Raw genomic sequence first — 19,364 nt, 5'->3', positions numbered from 1 at the left:
TATTGGTTCTATTAATAAAACGTCATTGTATTGGTTCTATTAATAAAACGTCATTGTATTGGTTCTATTAATAAAACGTCATTGTATTGGTTCTATTCGCTGCCGTGGTATGAAAGGAGTTGCCGTTTTAACCCTACAAGGTCCGAATTAATTTCTACTGGCCAAAAAGAATTGAAAAAAATCAGACAGTCCTAATCACAGGAAAATGTAATGTTAAAAAATTAATAATGTTTTTGTATGGTTTTATAGCCATAAATCATAAATCATGCTCCAATTTGCATTTTGGGGATATTTTTCACAATAATAACACATGTACATGTTCTAGACATTCTAATGATCACGAAAAAAAATATTACAGGCATTTTACCTTACTTTTAGTGAGGAATAGCTTCAGTTAAAAAGTGAGATGTTGTTCGTCCAGACGCTGGAATTTCAACTTCTCTGGGAGGTGTGAATGTCAGTCTCTGTGGGGGGTATTTATATGCAAATATCGTGGCCAATGGCATTGTAATACTAAACAATAGGATTTAATGATGATGTTAATGTGAAAAAAGAACAGGAAAACTAATTATATATATTTTTTAAAAATGATTTAAAAAACGTTGCCAAAAAGCAACGCTGGGCCTTGCAGGGTTAAAGCGGCACTATGTAACTTTGCATGGATAAAATGCTAATTTGTAAGTACGTTAATACAATATAACTTTATTAGCGCTGGTTGTATTTGACACAATCTTTGTTTGGGTACGTTCAGATATCTGGCGACAGATGAAAGCACCCTTTCTGGTTTGGCACGAAGTTTGACCTGAAGGTCAAGGTTCAATTTCTCCCCTGAGCAAGCAGTCAGGCTCTATTAGCTCAACGGTAAAAATGTGTGCAGGAGTCGCTGGTTCGAATCCGGGCTGGAGGAGGAAAGTTACATAATGCAGCTTTTTTTTCTAAGTTGAACACAGAATGAATTTAAAGATCTGTTTTTAATGCTTCTTTATTTGTGCTGATCCCACATGAGAAAGAAAGTCTTTGATGTTGTTTTAGTTTTAGTTTGTTTAGCTGTGACCCATTAAGACCAGGAAAGCATCTGACATTTATAGATTTTTGTGTTTCCTATAAAAAATCTTTTTTAGATATACAAGCTCACAGCACGTCACTTGGTGCTGCGCTGCCAGCTTGTACATCTGCTGTTTTTGGAGATTTTTGGAAAAGCATTAATGGGTTTTTGTGTGTGTGGTTTAAGTTGAGTACACAGAATGAATCTAAATATCTGTTTAGTTTTTTTTTAATGCTTTGTATTTGTGCCGATCCCTCATGGGAAAGTCTTTGTTTGTTGTTTATAGCTTTAAAGGGACAGTTCACCCCAAAATGACCTTTATTCTAGCCATTACCCACCCCATGGAGACCTGAATTCATGGATTATTATTCTTTTCTTTTTGCTTTTGTCACATTCATAATAATAAGCTAATAATTTGAGGAGACTCTTTGTGTCTCCATAGGGAACAAAGCAGGCTCTTTGTGTCTCCATAGGGAACAAAGCAATAATAATAATGGATAGCATTTTTATAGCGCTTTTCCAAGCAAGTTGCGAACTCAAAGCGCTCTACAACGGTCCATTCATTCATTCATAGGGAGGTGAAGCCAGCGTCCTCACCTCCCACATTCACACACCAACGGCTGACACCACTGGAGGCAACGCGGGGTTCAGTGTCTTGCCCAAGGACACTTCCACATGTAGACAGGAGGAGGGATTTGAACCGCCGACCCACGGATCATCGGCCAAACAGCTCTACCTCCTGAGCCACAGTCGCCCCTACAAGCAGGCTCTTTGTGTCTCCATAGGGAACCACTGCTGGTCGTCAAATTATTAGCTTAGGAATGCGACAAAAACAAACAAAAATATCCATGATTTCAAGTCTCCGTGGGCTGAGTAACCAGTAGGAAAAAAGTACAATGCTGGGGGTGAAGTATCCCTTTAAGTGGGAAGGTCATGTGATGTGTTTTCCTAGGAGTAGCCCTGCCTGAAGCTCTGGCCCGGTTCGGCCGGCTCCTGGACGTACTCCGGGCTTTTGTCCCAGTCCTGGACCCAGCCTCCGTTCAGCTGGCCCGTGGCTCCGTAGGTCTTAGCGCCCCCTGCTGGCCCGGAGGCCGTCATGGCGGTACCGTAGCCCACGGTGATGTCGCCCGTCTCCTCGGCCAGCTCGTCCTCGTCGATGAAGCCACACTTCTCATCGCTGGTGTCCTCGGGGTCCGCCCAGGGCTGCTTCTCCCCCGACGCAAAGATCCCGTAGAAGATGACTCCGCCGTAGTGGACCAGCGCGGCAATGAGGAACACGTACTGCCACTCCTCCCGCGTCTGGGGGGGGGGGGGGGGGGGGGGTAGGACAGGAATACTGGTTAATTATACATTCATTATCCTTTAATTATCTTCCCGGGTCTGGGGGGGTTAAAACAGACGTTGTGTGCTTGTAGATCGGCTGTTTTCACTAGTTTAGTTCATTTTTTTAAATGATAAAAACGAACGGATTTGAACATACTAGGTTTCCACCCGACAACGACGATATATACTGTTTAGTTGTGGGCTCATCTGAAAAGCGACAGTACAAAGGCAGGGCCCTTAGCCAATGAGGAGCAGCCAAATGGTAGATCTCTGTGCCCATACATGGTGTTACATGCGAGCCCACACTGTTTCGTAGGAACAGTATTTCTTCTTATTATTTGTATTGTATGTTCTCCCAAATCTTTATATAAGGTTATTCTCCTCAAAACTGGTCGACAGTACAAAGTCACCCGCATGAAATCTATTGTAGTTTTTGAAATATTTAATGTAGATCTTTATGCCCATACATGGTGTTCCATGCGAGCCCACGGTGTTTCATAGGGACAGTATTTCTAGTTAACCTTTAATTATCCTTTAATTATCCTTTCATTAATCTTTAATTATCCTTTAATTATCCTTTAATTATCCTCTTGGTCTGAGGAGGTAAGACAGAAATACTCTTTAATTATCCTTTAATTGAAAACGCTCCTTTTTAACTAACATGCTGTTTCAAATCACATCAACAGTTGAGTGAAAATGCCGTGCCTTGTTCTTGGTCATGGCTCCAACGATGAGAGGACAGACCATCAGTAACCCTAACCCTAACCCTAACAGTATAAAACAGTTAACGTGCCTTGTTCTTGGTCATGGCTCCAACGATGAGAGGACAGACCATCAGTAACCCTAACCCTAACCCTAACAGTATAAAACAGTTAACGTACCTTGTTCTTGGTCATGGCTCCAACGATGAGCGGACAGACCATCCCGGACAGCGTCCCCACTCCGTTGGAGATCCCCATGAGAATGCTGGCGTAGCGAGGAGCGATGTCCAGGTGGTTGACGTTGAATCCTGAAGAAAACAAACACATTTGGGATATTTTAAAATTATTGTAACATGTTGTGAACCTGTAGAATGTATCAACAGAGACAGAGAACCACTGAAGACCCACCTGATATGGGAGGCTATAGAGGAAGATAGTCTCGCGTAGCCACACAACTATTCCACAATCTCTGAATGCTATATAGAGTCTGGAACTACACCTCCTGAACGGCGAGTAATGCAAGCTGGCATTTATGTTCACGAAAATATATTTTAAAATTTCATTTCTGCTAAGCAGCAAGCTATGCATGCTTAGATGATTTTGATTTATATAATGATAAATGTGCGCGATGTTAAAAACGAAACGGAAGTGGGGAGGAGGCTTCAGTTCCGCTTTAACCCATTCATACTCATCATAAGACTTACGTTACCCCAGAATGTATGACGGGAGCATTTGACAATGGTGGGAGTCAACAGTCTGGTCTCACGAGACTAAGAGGAAGAGGAACAGGAAGAGGAAGAGGAAGTGGAACAGGAAGTGGAACAGGAATAGGAAGTCCTACCTGATATGGCGAAGCCACTGAAGCCCACAGCCAGGACCAGGAAGGAGATGGCAACACCTTTACTGTGAGAGTATCCAACCACCAGCAGGAGAGTGGCCTCCATTCCAAACCCTGACAACAACAACAACAACAGGATTAAATTGGTTCTCAAACTTGTGGGACTTTTTTGGTCACTCCTACAAATAATGTTTTCATCCACGGCACCCCTGAATTAAACCATTAATCGTACTGTATGTAATATCACGCTACATAAACATGCAAATCTTTCCTCCTAAGGTACAGTATATCACGGAGGAAAACTTGAGAAGATCTGTTTCCATCAGAACAGACTTGATGTTTAACCACTTGAACCCCAACACCCCTATTCTGGGGGGACGTTCACCAAAAATAGCAGATCTACAAGCTCACAGCGTGATGCGTTGTGAGCTTGTAAATCTGCTATTTTTGGTGAAGAAAGTTGGTGTGGATGGAAAAATAACTCAGGTGTGTTTTACTAAGCATAGAGGGTCTAAGTGGTTATTGATGAATTCCAAATATTATTAAAGTATTCTGAGGCACCCTGGACTTGGTGTCACAGCACTTTGAGAAACCCTGACTTAACAGACCTGCTATTAGGTTTGACATGCAACCCAGTAGCCACAGTTGTCCGCTTTCACCTCTATCTAGTTCATGATCTTGCAGACAATGGTGGGCATGATGTTGTTGCAACTGTCAGGTGGCAGTTACTATGAAACTAACTAACTGTCAGTCACGCCTCGTGTCACGTTCGGGTGCATCCCCCCATTACAACATGCTGCCATTCAGACATCCCCCATTCAGACACTAACCCTGAAGTGCTGCCACTCAGACAATTAGAAGAAAGGCAGCATGTCGGAATGGAGAGCGTCCTCTGTCACGCTCATGTCCTGAGTCACGTCTGTGAAAGCTGCAGGCAGGCGGCACAGAACTGTGTGAGTGTGCGTGTAAACGCAGTAACACTAGGAGGACGTTATCCCCCCGTAATTTCCCTCTGATCTGCTGTGCCAACTGCAACCACGTCGATGTTTGTGCCATGTTTAGAAGCTCTGTGGACCCGGCGGTCGCTGATCACCACCAGGGCGTTCTAACCTCTGCTCACTGTTAGGAAGTTTGTTGTAGTTAATTTTGAGTATTCGTTGTATCAATAAATATGGAACTGACTGTGTTTCACTCTTGCCATGCTAATACCATGTCCAGATTACAACCCTGGCTCTGTGGAGTTCTGTGCAAAGCTCAGGTCAGTGTCTGGTGGAAACCAGGACTCTCTGCCTTATCAGCTGTGACCCCAAAACAATAGTCTACATGCCTTCGTGGAAATCTACCAGGACGACCCCGGGTGTTTTTGAAGGATGTGGCAACCTGGTCATATTATCAGGAACCTATGAACTTATCCCACGTCTAACTGTCATAATAACTGTATTCTTTTATATACGAATGTCTGACCACCATCTTGTCAGAGAGAGCACGAGTTATTGAACCATTGTTTCTGTACTGTTTACCTTTTGTCTGATTCCTCTCTCAGCACAGTAACATCTAAATATACATATTGATTCACTCTCCTGTCTTATTTCTTTGTGATCAATTATTTTGTCTCGTATGGAAATAAGAAACAAGGTGTTGTTGTTTAGGACAGTGGTTCTCAACCTTCTCAGGCCGCGACCCCCAAAATAATCATATTTTAACTGGGGACCCCCAAAATAATCATATTTTAACTAGGGCTGCGAATCTTTGGGTATCCCACGATTCGATTCAGAATCGATTCTTGGGGTCACGATTCACGATTTTTTTCGATTCTTTCAAATCCAAACGATTCAAATTCAGAAACGATTATTTTCCGATTTAAAAACGATTCTCGATTCAAAACGATTCTCTATTCAATTAATAGGATATCAGGATCTACTCCAGTCTGCTGGCATGAAAGCAGAGTACATTTACGTGGCTTTTATAATTGTAAAGGTTTTATCAACTTATTGCAATAATGTAAACACACAAAGGTAAATCCAAGACAACATTTCTGATTTATTCATGCTTGCACACATTCTTTTAACTTGTACAAACAAATCATAATATCTAATAAAAAATAAAAAAAAACATAAAAAAATAAAAAATAAACATAATTTTTTTTTTTATTAAAAAATCGATTTTTGGAAAATGAGAATCGATTCTGAATCTTACCATGTTAGAAACCCAATTCGAATTCAAATCGATTTTTTCCTGCACCCCTAATTTTAACTGGGGACCCCCAAAATAATCATATTTTAACTGGGGACCCCCAAAACAATCATATTTTAACTGGGGACCCCCCCCCCCCCCCCACCCTGACGAGCACTAAGAGTTGAGGCATTACATTTTGTATAACATGGTTTTATTGTGAAAATAGCCGATCTACATGCTCACAACGCCGTAGATCAGCTATTTTCACAATTTCTGCCTTTAATATTTGACAATTTGGCCAATGTTTAATATGTCATTTTAGAGGTATTAAAGTCATAAATTGTCACTTTAGAAATGTGCAGATACCCTCTATACACTTAAACTGTGTTGGTTTGTTTACTGCCAAGTGCAAAAACAATGTTGCACATTAAGCTAATCATTTCTGGGGATCTTGTTCATACTGTTCTTACCTCCACAGTTCATGATCTTGTTCATACTGTTCTTACCTCCACAGTCCACAGTTCATGATCTTGTTCTGTTCTTAACTCCACAGTTCATGATTTTGATTGATTGATTGAAGGCTTTATTAGAAGTTTGCATAGGAAAATGTACAGATTCATGACGGTACAGTTCACTGGTACAAGGTCTACTAAAAGGAGATCCATGAAAAGACTAGGCTTATTTCAACAGGAAACCATTTAAGTATCTCATATAACATTGAATGACAGACAAATAGAACACAGTACTATGCAGTAGACATGTAAAGAAAAAAAGAAAGAAAAAGAAAACAGTAGGTCTATACAATCAGTAAGTACAGTATATACAAGGAAGGGGCAGGTAACAGTAAGTCTAAACAATCAGTATGTACAGTATATACAAGGAAGGGATCTTGTTCATACTGTTCTTACCTCCACAGTTCATGATCTTGCGCACCATGGTGGTGGACATGATGTTGTTCTGGCGGAGGTAGTCTGCCAGCTGGCCTCCTAGTGGCACGATGATGGTCATCACCAGGTGAGGGAGGGCAGAGACCATGCCAACCTGATGGGCATAAAGAACATTAAATACACCATGCCAACCTGATGGGCATAAAGAACATTAAATACACCATGCCAACCTGATGGGCATAAAGAACATTAAATACACCATGCCAACCTGATGGCATAAAGAACATTAAATACACCATGCCAACCTGATGCCAACCTGATGGCATAAAGAACATTAAATACACCATGCCAACCTGATGGCATAAAGAACATTAAATACACCATGCCAACCTGAGGGCATAAAGAACATTAAATACACCATGCCAACCTGGTGGCAACCTGATGGCATAAAGAACATTAAATACACCATGCCAACCTGATGCCAACCTGATGGCATAAAGAACATTAAATACACCATGCCAACCTGATGGGCATAAAGAACATTAAATACACCATGCCAACCTGATGCCAACCTGAGGGCATAAAGAACATTAAATACACCATGCCAACCTGATGCCAACCTGATGGGCATAAAGAACATTAAATACACCATGCCAACCTGATGCCAACCTGATGGCATAAAGAACATTAAATACACCATGCCAACCTGAGGGCATAAAGCACATTAAATACACCATGCCAACCTGATGGCATAAAGAACATTAAATACACCATGCCAACCTGATGCCAACCTGATGGCATAAAGAACATTAAATACACCATGCCAACCTGATGGCATAAAGAACATTAAATACACCATGCCAACCTGATGCCAACCTGATGGCATAAAGAACATTAAATACACCATGCCAACCTGATGCCAACCTGATGGCATAAAGAACATTAAATACACCATGCCAACCTGATGCCAACCTGATGCCAACCTGATGGCATAAAGAACATTAAATACACCATGCCAACCTGATGCCAACCTGATGGCATAAAGAACATTAAATACACCATGCCAACCTGATGCCAACCTGAGGGCATAAAGAACATTAAATACACCATGCCAACCTGATGCCAACCTGATGGCATAAAGAACATTAAATACACCATGCCAACCTGATGCCAACCTGATGGCATAAAGAACATTAAATACACCATGCCAACCTGATGGCATAAAGAACATTAAATACACCATGCCAACCTGATGCCAACCTGAGGGCATAAAGAACATTAAATACACCATGCCAACCTGATGCCAACCTGATGGCATAAAGAACATTAAATACACCATGCCAACCTGATGGCATAAAGAACATTAAATACACCATGCCAACCTGAGGGCATAAAGAACATTAAATACACCATGCCAACCTGATGGCATAAAGAACATTAAATACACCATGCCAACCTGATGGCATAAAGAACATTAAATACACCATGCCAACCTGATGGCATAAAGAACATTAAATACACCATGCCAACCTGATGGCATAAAGAACATTAAATACACCATGCCAACCTGATGCCAACCTGATGGCATAAAGAACATTAAATACACCATGCCAACCTGATGCCAACCTGAGGGCATAAAGAACATTAAATACACCATGCCAACCTGATGGCATAAAGAACATTAAATACACCATGCCAACCTGAGGGCATAAAGAACATTAAATACACCATGCCAACCTGATGGCATAAAGAACATTAAATACACCATGCCAACCTGATGGCATAAAGAACATTAAATACACCATGCCAACCTGAGGGCATAAAGAACATTAAATACACCATGCCAACCTGATGCCAACCTGGTGGCATAAAGAACATTAAATACACCATGCCAACCTGATGGGCATAAAGAACATTAAATACACCATGCCAACCTGAGGGCATAAAGAACATTAAATACACCATGCCAACCTGATGCCAACCTGATGGCATAAAGAACATTAAATACACCATGCCAACCTGATGCCAACCTGATGGCATAAAGAACATTAAATACACCATGCCAACCTGAGGGCATAAAGAACATTAAATACACCATGCCAACCTGATGCCAACCTGATGGCATAAAGAACATTAAATACACCATGCCAACCTGATGGCATAAAGAACATTAAATACACCATGCCAACCTGATGGCATAAAGAACATTAAATACACCATGCCAACCTGATGGCATAAAGAACATTAAATACACCATGCCAACCTGATGGCATAAAGAACATTAAATACACCATGCCAACCTGAGGGCATAAAGAACATTAAATACACCATGCCAACCTGATGCCAACCTGATGGCATAAAGAACATTAAATACACCATGCCAACCTGATGGCATAAAGAACATTAAATACACCATGCCAACCTGAGGGCATAAAGAACATTAAATACACCATGCCAACCTGATGCCAACCTGATGGCATAAAGAACATTAAATACACCATGCCAACCTGATGGCATAAAGAACATTAAATACACCATGCCAACCTGATGGCATAAAGAACATTAAATACACCATGCCAACCTGATGGCATAAAGAACATTAAATACACCATGCCAACCTGAGGGCATAAAGAACATTAAATACACCATGCCAACCTGATGCCAACCTGAGGGCATAAAGAACATTAAATACACCATGCCAACCTGATGCCAACCTGATGCCAACCTGAGGGCATAAAGAACATTAAATACACCATGCCAACCTGATGCCAACCTGATGGCATAAAGAACATTAAATACACCATGCCAACCTGATGCCAACCTGAGGGCATAAAGACACATTAAACACAGAGGAAGGGCAGACAGCAGGCCTGGAATTCCGTCATTTCAGGGGCGTGGCCACTTGGCCTTTGGTGTGCCCTTTGTTTGAGGGCACCAAGGCCAAATGCCAGGGCAGGAAGGCCATCACATAAAACAAGATTTTAGTCCATTGAAAGAATGTGTTGAATTTAAGAGTTAGGGATGATAACCTGCAGTAAGTGACAGGTTGTGAGCTTGTAGGCAATTTGTTGGCAAGTGATTTGGTCGAGAGTGAAAGAAATACTGTATCAAGTACATTATTTCCAGGTCCGTTTTACCAATTCTAGAGGGTTTAAGTGGTAGCGATATGCAGCCGGGCAAATCGCGATAAACGATAATAACGATGACCTCTGTCTTCTCTCTCTTCTCACAGAATGCTACAAAACGACGCAGAGGAAATGAAACGTCTTTACACCCTTTACAACTATGAGGTGTCAGATAAAAGCATCCAGGAGGTGAGAAGTGCGTCAGAACACATTCTCTCACTACCAGTCTTTCCAGCGCAGCATTAGAGCTGAGCTGCAGACATCTCTCAGCCTGTGACGGCAGCAGCAGCAATCACAAGCTGTCAGAACGCCACCCTGTGCCTGAATTAAAGGCAGGGACGTGCTGGCCATTGGGAAAAGTGGGACAACTCCCGAACGGCCGGTTTCCACCCATCGAAATATAACTCATGTAATTGGCCCACTGTCTTGTCAGTGTCATTTGTCATGATCTGAAATGGCAAATCTTTGAGTAGCAGCAGCGCTATAGAGAGAGATCTCTCTCTATAGCGCGCAATGAGGGCCTCTACAACTCTTTTTCCCGGGCTGAATCAGGGGCCCAGCACGTCCCTGATTAAAGGTGTCAAAGCGTCGTGATTCATTCCTCACAGCCTTTCCTCGGGGTCAGAGGTCACACAGGGATGTGTTGAGTGGTGTGAGGATGGGAGCGGACAGACAGAGACATCCAAATGAAGGAACGTCTGGCTGTCTGGCAACCTGCTGCTCTACACACATCCATCACTAACTCCTCCTCCTCACCTAGAAATGTCTCATCATCACAGCCTGTAGCTCCACAGCAGCCTCTCAGGCCTCCTCCATAAAGCCTACTCTGTCACACGCAGCGTTGCGTTGGTGTTTCAATGTTTGGGGGGGACGCGTTTTTAATGAAGTCACGTGCACGTCGCTTAACGCCTACATTGCAGGCGTTAACAGGTTCAGACCATGGTGTATTGATATGCATACAGGCTCATCTCTTGGTTAAATCACCCTGCGGTGACACTAAACGTTGTCCAGGGGTGAACTTGGGGGTTATATTGGATGGATGTGTGCCTCTGCGTGTAAGAGGCGTGACCCTGGTCAGAAAGGAGACGGGACGGACCGATGCAACACTGGTGACACGGAACCTGCGGTCCACAGACTGATGCAACACTGGTGACACGGAACCTGCGGTCCACAGACTGATGCAACACTGGTGACACGGAACCTGCGGTCCACAGACTGATGCAACACTGGTGACACGGAACCTGCGGTCCACAGACTGATGCAACACTGGTGACACGGAACCTGCGGTCCACAGACTGATGCAACACTGGTGACACGGAACCTGCGGTCCACAGACTGATGCAACACTGGTGACACGGAACCTGCGGTCCACAGACTCGGACCCCACAGACACCTGGAGCCCTGTTTCCATCCATGCCTTGCCCATTATCCCTAAACTTCTTTGCCTCTTTTTTAACTATTTTGAACAACTTTATTAAATACTTCAAGCTCACAACGTGTCAATGTACTGTAGATTGGCTGGTTAAACGATTTCAAAATGTTTTTCAAAATAGTAAAAAAAAAAAGGGCAAAGAAGTTTAGGGATAAGGCATCGACGGAAATATTCTATAATAACGAAAAAAAAAACATTTCATGGATGCTGGGACGTATCCTCAGTGATGTAGCCCAAGCTCATAAGGGTTTCGGGTCTCGCAACATCATACCCCTCACCTGGGTGACCCAGCCGGGGTTGATCAAGTCCCGACTTAAGTCCCAGTAGCTTCCCACGATCAGTCCCATTAGGGAAAGACAGGACCACACTCCACTGCTCCGGAATTATTCGTCCGAGACTGGGAGAGGAAATCTGGCGCATGGAAGGACCAGGCTCTATGGATTTACTCCTGTCCAGGTCCCTCCTACGTTTCACCAGGTCCACTCCTGCTCTCACCAGGTCCAGGACCGGTGCGTTGCACCAGACTCCCAGACCCAGACATTTCACTCAGGAGTGGTGGATTATTGAGCAGCAATGGTACTATCAAGCTATATGGCAAATAGTTGACTGTATTTAATTGTGACTGATTAGCTGAACTGTTAGACGCTGATGAAGACCTTTTTAGGTCGATACATGTTGGTGATATTGTTTCCTTGCTCAAAATGCATTTTTTTTACCCGTACACTCTCAGAGTTACAGACCCATAAGGGTCCATTTGGTTCCATTTGTACACTCTCAGAGTTACAGAGCCGTAAGGGTCCATTTGGTTCCATTTGTACACTCAAAGTTACAAAGCTGTAAGGGTCCATTTGGTTAATGTAGTGTATATGAAACTGGGGGCTCCTTGTAATGAAAATGGCCTGAGAATCCCTAGTCTAGCAGCTTCTGATGGATGTGTTCTTACTGATTGTTTTGCTCTCAGAGCACAGCACACTGTGTGGATTCATACAGGCGGTGTGTGTGTGTGTGTGTGTGTGTGTGTGTGTGTGTGTGTGTGTGTGTGTGTGTGTGTGTGTGTGTGTGTGTGTGTGTGGGGGGGGGGGGGTCCAGCACACTGTGTGGATTAAAGGTGTCAACGCAACGTGATTCATTCCTTCACATTGTTTTCTCTGTGTCAGAGGTCAAACAGGAATGTGTTTGTGTGGATCCAGATCCAGACCGTCGACAAGAGAAGGAATCCTGACCGACCGAAGCACTGACCTTTAACTTCACAAACTCTATGCCTAAACCTAACCTTAAAGGACACCTTACTTTGTTTTACTTTTTTTTTTTTACAACAAGGGTTCATATTTTAGATTAATTAGAGAATATAAAGGATGAGTGTTAAAATGTTTTCATTTACTGCTTTCTATCACTTTAGAGATTTTAATGGTTTTGGGGGCATGCATGGTTTAATGGTTTAATGGTTTAATGGTTTTGGGGGCATGCCTACAAGTGGCTAAATATGTCTCTTTACACACAATAAGCGCATTCCCAAGATGCACCACAATCTTTCATGGGCAGATGTGAAGTGACTTATGAGGGCTAGTAGTGTTACTGTAAATGGTAATAAAGAAATCACTTATTATGTCTAAAAAGATATATTTAGCCACTTGTACACATGCCCCCACCCACTGAAATCAATATCGCTAAATGTGCTAAAAGGATAGAACGAAGTCAATGAAAACATTTTAACACTTATCTTTTCTTTTCTCTAAAATATGAACCCTTGTTGTAAAAAAAACCTAACCTAACAAACACTATGACACTGAACCTGATCATAACCTTAATTCTAACCATAACCATAATTGGGAGATAAGCGACCGTCAGGTTGCATACACAAACTTTAGAAGGCAATGGTAGCCAATCAGGAGGGAATTTGGGAAATGGGACAGATCCATGTTGATGACATGACTGTAGAGATACTGTTTACCGCTTTGTGTGATTTTAGAGCAAAATCTGTGGGAGCAGTGTCCAAAAATGTGTTTTGCAAGAATAGGCCTCATGGTGGCGCTAGAAGATGTGAGAAATGGCTGAATCTCATAAGGAAAAGACAGAGTCTGTGTTTACCTATAGCTAGCAGATAGGTTTTTCTTTATTTTTTATTTTTTATCACTGCTAGTTGTTACCTTGCTGATCTCGAATCCGAACACCTCTTCAAAGTAGGCCGGCTGGCTGATGAGCAGCAGGTAGAAGGTCCAGCTGCGGCAGAAGTTTGCCACGATGATGGCGTAGACGGGCATGGAGGTGAAGAACTTCCTCCAGGGGGTCTTGAACTTCTGCAAGGCACAACAGACACACCGTCAACAACTAAACAACTTCTACAAGACCAAACCAACACACAGACACTGTCAACAACTAAACAACTTCTACAAGACACAACAGACACACAGACACTGTCAACAACTAAACAACTTCTACAAGACACAACAGACACACAGACACTGTCAACAACTAAACAACTTCTACAAGACACAACAGACACACAGACACTGTCAACAACTAAACAACTTCTACAAGACACAACAGACACACGTCAACAACTAAACAACTTCTACAAGACACAACAGACACACAGACACTGTCAACAACTAAACAACTTCTACAAGACACAACAGACACACCGTCAACAACTAAACAACTTCTGCAAGACACAACAGACACACCGTCAACAACTAAACAACTTCTACAAGACCAAACCAACACACAGACACTGTCAACAACTAAACAACTTCTACAAGACAAAACCAACAGACACACACTCAACAACTAAACAACTTCTACAACTACAAGACACAACACACAGACACACCGTCAACAACTAAACAACTTCTACAAGACACAACAGACACACACTGTCAACAACTAAACAACTTCTACAAGACACAACAGACACACACTGTCAACAACTAAACAACTTCTACAAGACACAACAGACACACACTGTCAACAACTAAACAACTTCTACAAGACACAACAGACACACACAGCGTCAACAACTAAACAACTTCTACAAGACACAACAGACACACAGACACACTCAACAACTAAACAACTTCTACAACTACAAGACACAACACACAGACACACCGTCAACAACTAAACAACTTCTACAAGACACAACAGACACGCAGCATCAACAACTAAACAACTTCTACAAGACACAACAGACACACACACAGCGTCAACAACTAAACAACTTCTACAAGAAAAAAAACAACAGACACACACTCAACAATTAAACCAACAAACAGACGGACACGCCGTCAAAAACAAAACAGCTGTGAGAAAAAGGGGACTGTACCAGCGTACCTACAGGTCTATCCCCCAGAAATAGAATATTGTTGTAAAAAAGCATTGCAGATGTCATAGCACCCCAATTCACAACTGACTTCAGAAACTTCCCACTGGACGTCAAGCCACTCTGACTTCAGAAGGTTGACATTTCTCTATTATAAATCCTTGTTTTGAGTCTCCTGTAATATTGTAATAGTTTGAAATATGGACTTTTGGGTATTCATGAGCTGAATGCCATACAAATTCAAAATGTTAACAAAAAAGGTTTGGAATAATTCACTGAATGTGCAATGTATCTAGAACATATGAAAGTTTAAAAAAAATATATGAAAGTTTCAAGAAAGTTTACTTTTACACAATTCATTTTTTTTGATAGCCTATTCTATGTCCCCCACTTACCACCTAAACCTAACCTTAACCCTAACCCAACCTCAGTGAAACTAACGCTCATGAATGCTAACCTGGATGAAATACTAACCTGCCGACGCTGGTGTATGTTAACCTTTATGAAGACATTTTGTGAAGAAGGCTATTGGTAAGCATTTAGTTCCCAGATTGGTCAAAGACTCGGCTAACTATTCGATCACTACCCACCTCCATGGCTCCCATCATCTGGGTTAGGGTAAGTGATCAGAACTCACCTCCATGGCTCCCATCATCTGGGTTAGGGTTAGGGTAAGTGATCAGAACTCACCTCCATGGAGGTTAGGGTAAGTGATCAGAACTCATCTCCATGGAGGTTAGGGTTAGGGTAAGTGATCAGAACTCACCTCCATGGAGGTTAGGGTTAGGGTAAGTGATCAGAACTCACCTCCATGGAGGTTAGGGTTAGGGTAAGTGATCAGAACTCACCTCCATGGCTCCCATCATTTGGGTTAGGGTTAGGGTAAGTGATCAGAACTCACCTCCATGGAGGTTAGGGTTAGGGTAAGTGATCAGAACTCACCTCCATGGAGGTTAGGGTAAGTGATCAGAACTCACCTCCATGGAGGTTAGGGTTAGGGTAAGTGATCAGAACTCACCTCCATGGAGGTTAGGGTAAGTGATCAGAACTCACCTCCATGGAGGTTAGGGTTAGGGTAAGTGATCAGAACTCACCTCCATGGAGGTTAGGGTAAGTGATCAGAACTCACCTCCATGGAGGTTAGGGTTAGGGTAAGTGATCAGAACTCACCTCCATGGAGGTTAGGGTAAGTGATCAGAACTCACCTCCATGGCTCCCATTATCTAGGTTAGGGTTAGGGTAAGTGATCAGAACTCACCTCCATGGCTCCCATTATCTAGGTTAGGGTTAGGGTAAGTGATCAGAACTCACCTCCATGGCTCCCATTATCTAGGTTAGGGTTAGGGTAAGTGATCAGAACTCACCTCCATGGCTCCCATTATCTAGGTTAGGGTTAGGGTAAGTGATCAGAACTCACCTCCATGGCTCCCATCATCTGAGCGCTCTCTCCAATGCTCTCCTCGATGTACTGCCGCTCCTCTGCGCTGATGGTGGGGTGTTCTGCTGGGCTCTCATAGGACACCAGGATCCAGAACATGTACCAGACTATACCGAAGCACCCTGTGAAGATATGATGTCATTAAAACATGTACCAGACTATACCGAAGCACCCTGTGAAGAAACCAGACCACCTCAAAGGTTTAGGGCATCCTGTAGGGAAAGTTAGCAGTCTTTGACCAATCTGGGAACTAAATGCTTACCAATAGCTTTCTTCACAAATGTGTCTTTAAAAAACATTCCTTGGGCTAAAAACGGACCCCACAAAACTGTGAAAAGTCTCATCACTAAACCATAGTTTTGTGGGGGCTGTTTTTTCTGCCCAATGAATGTTTTTCGTGGAAAACAAATGCTTGCAATGGAGGAAAAAAAAACCTAGTTTGACCCCTCACATGCTACTTAAAGCAATATATATATATTTTTTCTCCTGTATAGTGAGGTCAATGAGACACCAAGTTTGATTGGCTCCCACAAAGTTTCCCAAGGGAGTTGGGATTGACAAAGTTCAGAGGTGATAGTAGACACCTTTATGAACACATTTGTGAAGAAAGCTATTGGTAAGCTTTTACTTCCCTGACTGGTCAATGACTCTGCTAACCTTCCCTAACTATTGGAGCCACTAGAGTGCATCATGGTAAACAAATCCTACAAAAAGCCTCCTAAGTGGGCGCCGGCTCTGACAGCAAATCTCCTGAAGGTCCTGTTTACTGTTCTAGAGAGTGTTGCTGGGACAGAGAAGGGCCATAATAACGTTGATTTTCTCCTTATTTTGTGTCTCTAAAAAAAGCCATTTTAGTATGAACATGTTGGGAACGTTGTGTGACTTGTGACGACCGCGGCCAACATTTAGTTGGGGGACGAAACCCAAAAGCCCGAGTAGACGTTAACATGACCCCAAACACGACGTTAACATGACCCCAAACATGACGTTAACATGACCCCAAACATGACGTTAACATGACCCCAAACATGACGTTAACATGACCCCAAACATGTCTGAAAGTGAAATGTCCCTTTAAGTAACATGGATTTATACTCCATCACCTGGCTGATCTTATCAGCAAGCGACAGCGTTGTGTAAAAGGAGTATTAAATGAAGAGGAGTGTTTAAATGAAGCACGACTCACCATACAGGTAGAAGACAGTGTTGTGTAAGAGGAGTATTAATTTGTAAGAGGAGTGTTTAAATGAAGGACTCACCGTACAGGTTTAAGACAGAGTTTAAATAGACTCACCGTACAGGTAGAAGACAGAGTTTAAATAGACTCACCGTACAGGTAGAAGACAGAGGACCAGCCGCTGTACTGAACCAAGATCCCTGCCAGAGGCATGGCGATGACTGCTCCAGCATAGGAACCTATAGAACATAGTTAACACCTTATTATACTGCTCTATAGGAACCTATAGAACATAGTTAACACCTTATTATACTGCTCTATAGGAACCTATAGAACATAGAACACCTTATTATACTGCTCTATAGGAACCTAGAACATAGAACACCTTATTATACTGCTCTATAGGAACCTATAGAACATAGAACACCTTATTATACTGCTCTATAGGAACCTAGAACATAGAACACCTTATTATACTGCTCTATAGGAACCTATAGAACATAGAACACCTTATTATACTGCTCTATAGGAACCTATAGAACATAGAACACCTTATTATACTGCTCTATAGGAACCTAGAACATAGAACACCTTATTATACTGCTCTATAGGAACATATAGAACATAGTTAACACCTTATTATACTGCTCTATAGGAACCTATAGAACATAGAACACCTTATTATACTGCTCTATAGGAACCTATAGAACATAGAACACCTTATCAATACTGCTCTATAGGAACCTATAGAACATAGAACACCTTATCAATACTGCTCTATAGGAACCTATAGAACATAGAACACCTTATTATACTGCTCTATAGGAACCTATAGAACATAGTTAACACCTTATCAATACTGCTCTATAGGAACCTATAGAACATAGTTAACACCTTATCAATACTGCTCTATAGGAAACTATAGAACATAGTTAACACCTTATCAATACTGCTCTATAGGAACCTATAGAACATAGAACACCTTATTATACTGCTCTATAGGAACCTATAGAACATAGAACACATTATCAATACTGCTCTATAGGAACCTTAGCCGCAAATTGCAACACTAGATTTTTTTATAATCGGATGAATCTAGGGTTGCAATACCTCCCATAGGCAGCCAATGCATCAAAACGTTATTTTGCTATCTGATTGTATCAAACGACGTCAAACTCACCAATATTGCGGCTCTATGGAAAGCTTGGAATTTACTCTTGCTATCTGCAAAGTCTTTGTTTCTGAAAAATCCACTGTATAATTGTTTGGTTTATTTTCTGTCAAGAAATCCGAGCAGACATGGTTTATTTTCTAAGTGTTGAACTTCGGAAGCGCTTGTCTTCTATAACGCCATGTCCCGCTGCCTCCTACATAATGTGACATTTAGAACCAGGTGGTCACAGGACCGTTGAGGGATTTTCCACAAGCGCTTCCAAACTCCAGGACTTAGAAACAATTATCACCTGAACCAAATTTCTTGGATAGAAAGTAACTCATAACATGTCTACTGTGGATTTTTCTGAAACAAACACTTTGCAGATAGAAAGAGTAAATTCCAAGCTTTCCATAGAGCCACAATATTGGTGAGTTTGAAGTAGTTTAATACAATCAGATAGCAAAAAACTGTTTTGATGCATTGGCTGCCTATGGGAGGTATTGCAACCCTAGATTCATCCGATTATAAAAAAAATCTAGTGTTGCAATTTGCGGCTATAGGAACCTATAGAACATAGTTAACACCTTATTATACAGCTCTATATGAACCTATAGAACATAGTTAACACCTTATTATACTGCTCTGTAGGAACCTATAGAACATAGAACACCTTATCAATACTGCTCTATAGGAACCTATAGAACATAGAACACCTTATCAATACTGCTCTATAGGAACCTAGACCACC

The 19,364-nt window shown here is 42.0% G+C and overlaps 1 protein-coding gene across 1 annotated transcript in view; it reads right to left on the bottom strand.

Moving 5' to 3' along the window:
- Positions 1 to 1,993: 1,993 nt before the first annotated feature.
- LOC308293635 (vesicular glutamate transporter 2.2-like) overlaps positions 1,994 to 19,364 on the bottom strand; it is a gene marked incomplete at both ends in the record, with an annotated part of 35,235 nt that continues 17,864 nt past the window's right edge. The window contains 7 exons of the mRNA XM_080736230.1: positions 1,994 to 2,344; positions 3,250 to 3,377; positions 3,911 to 4,021; positions 6,991 to 7,123; positions 13,674 to 13,823; positions 16,263 to 16,405; positions 17,613 to 17,699. Coding sequence (XP_080592356.1) covers positions 1,994 to 2,344; positions 3,250 to 3,377; positions 3,911 to 4,021; positions 6,991 to 7,123; positions 13,674 to 13,823; positions 16,263 to 16,405; positions 17,613 to 17,699 — 1,103 coding nt within the window. The remainder of the gene's footprint in view (positions 2,345 to 3,249; positions 3,378 to 3,910; positions 4,022 to 6,990; positions 7,124 to 13,673; positions 13,824 to 16,262; positions 16,406 to 17,612; positions 17,700 to 19,364) is intronic.

The sequence above is a fragment of the Nannobrachium achirus genome, assembly GCF_963921795.1.
Source record: "Nannobrachium achirus genome assembly, chromosome: 11".
Taxonomy (NCBI): domain Eukaryota; kingdom Metazoa; phylum Chordata; class Actinopteri; order Myctophiformes; family Myctophidae; genus Nannobrachium; species Nannobrachium achirus.
The sequence above is the reverse complement of the archived record's forward strand: the minus strand, read 5'-3'. Positions and strand labels throughout refer to the sequence as shown.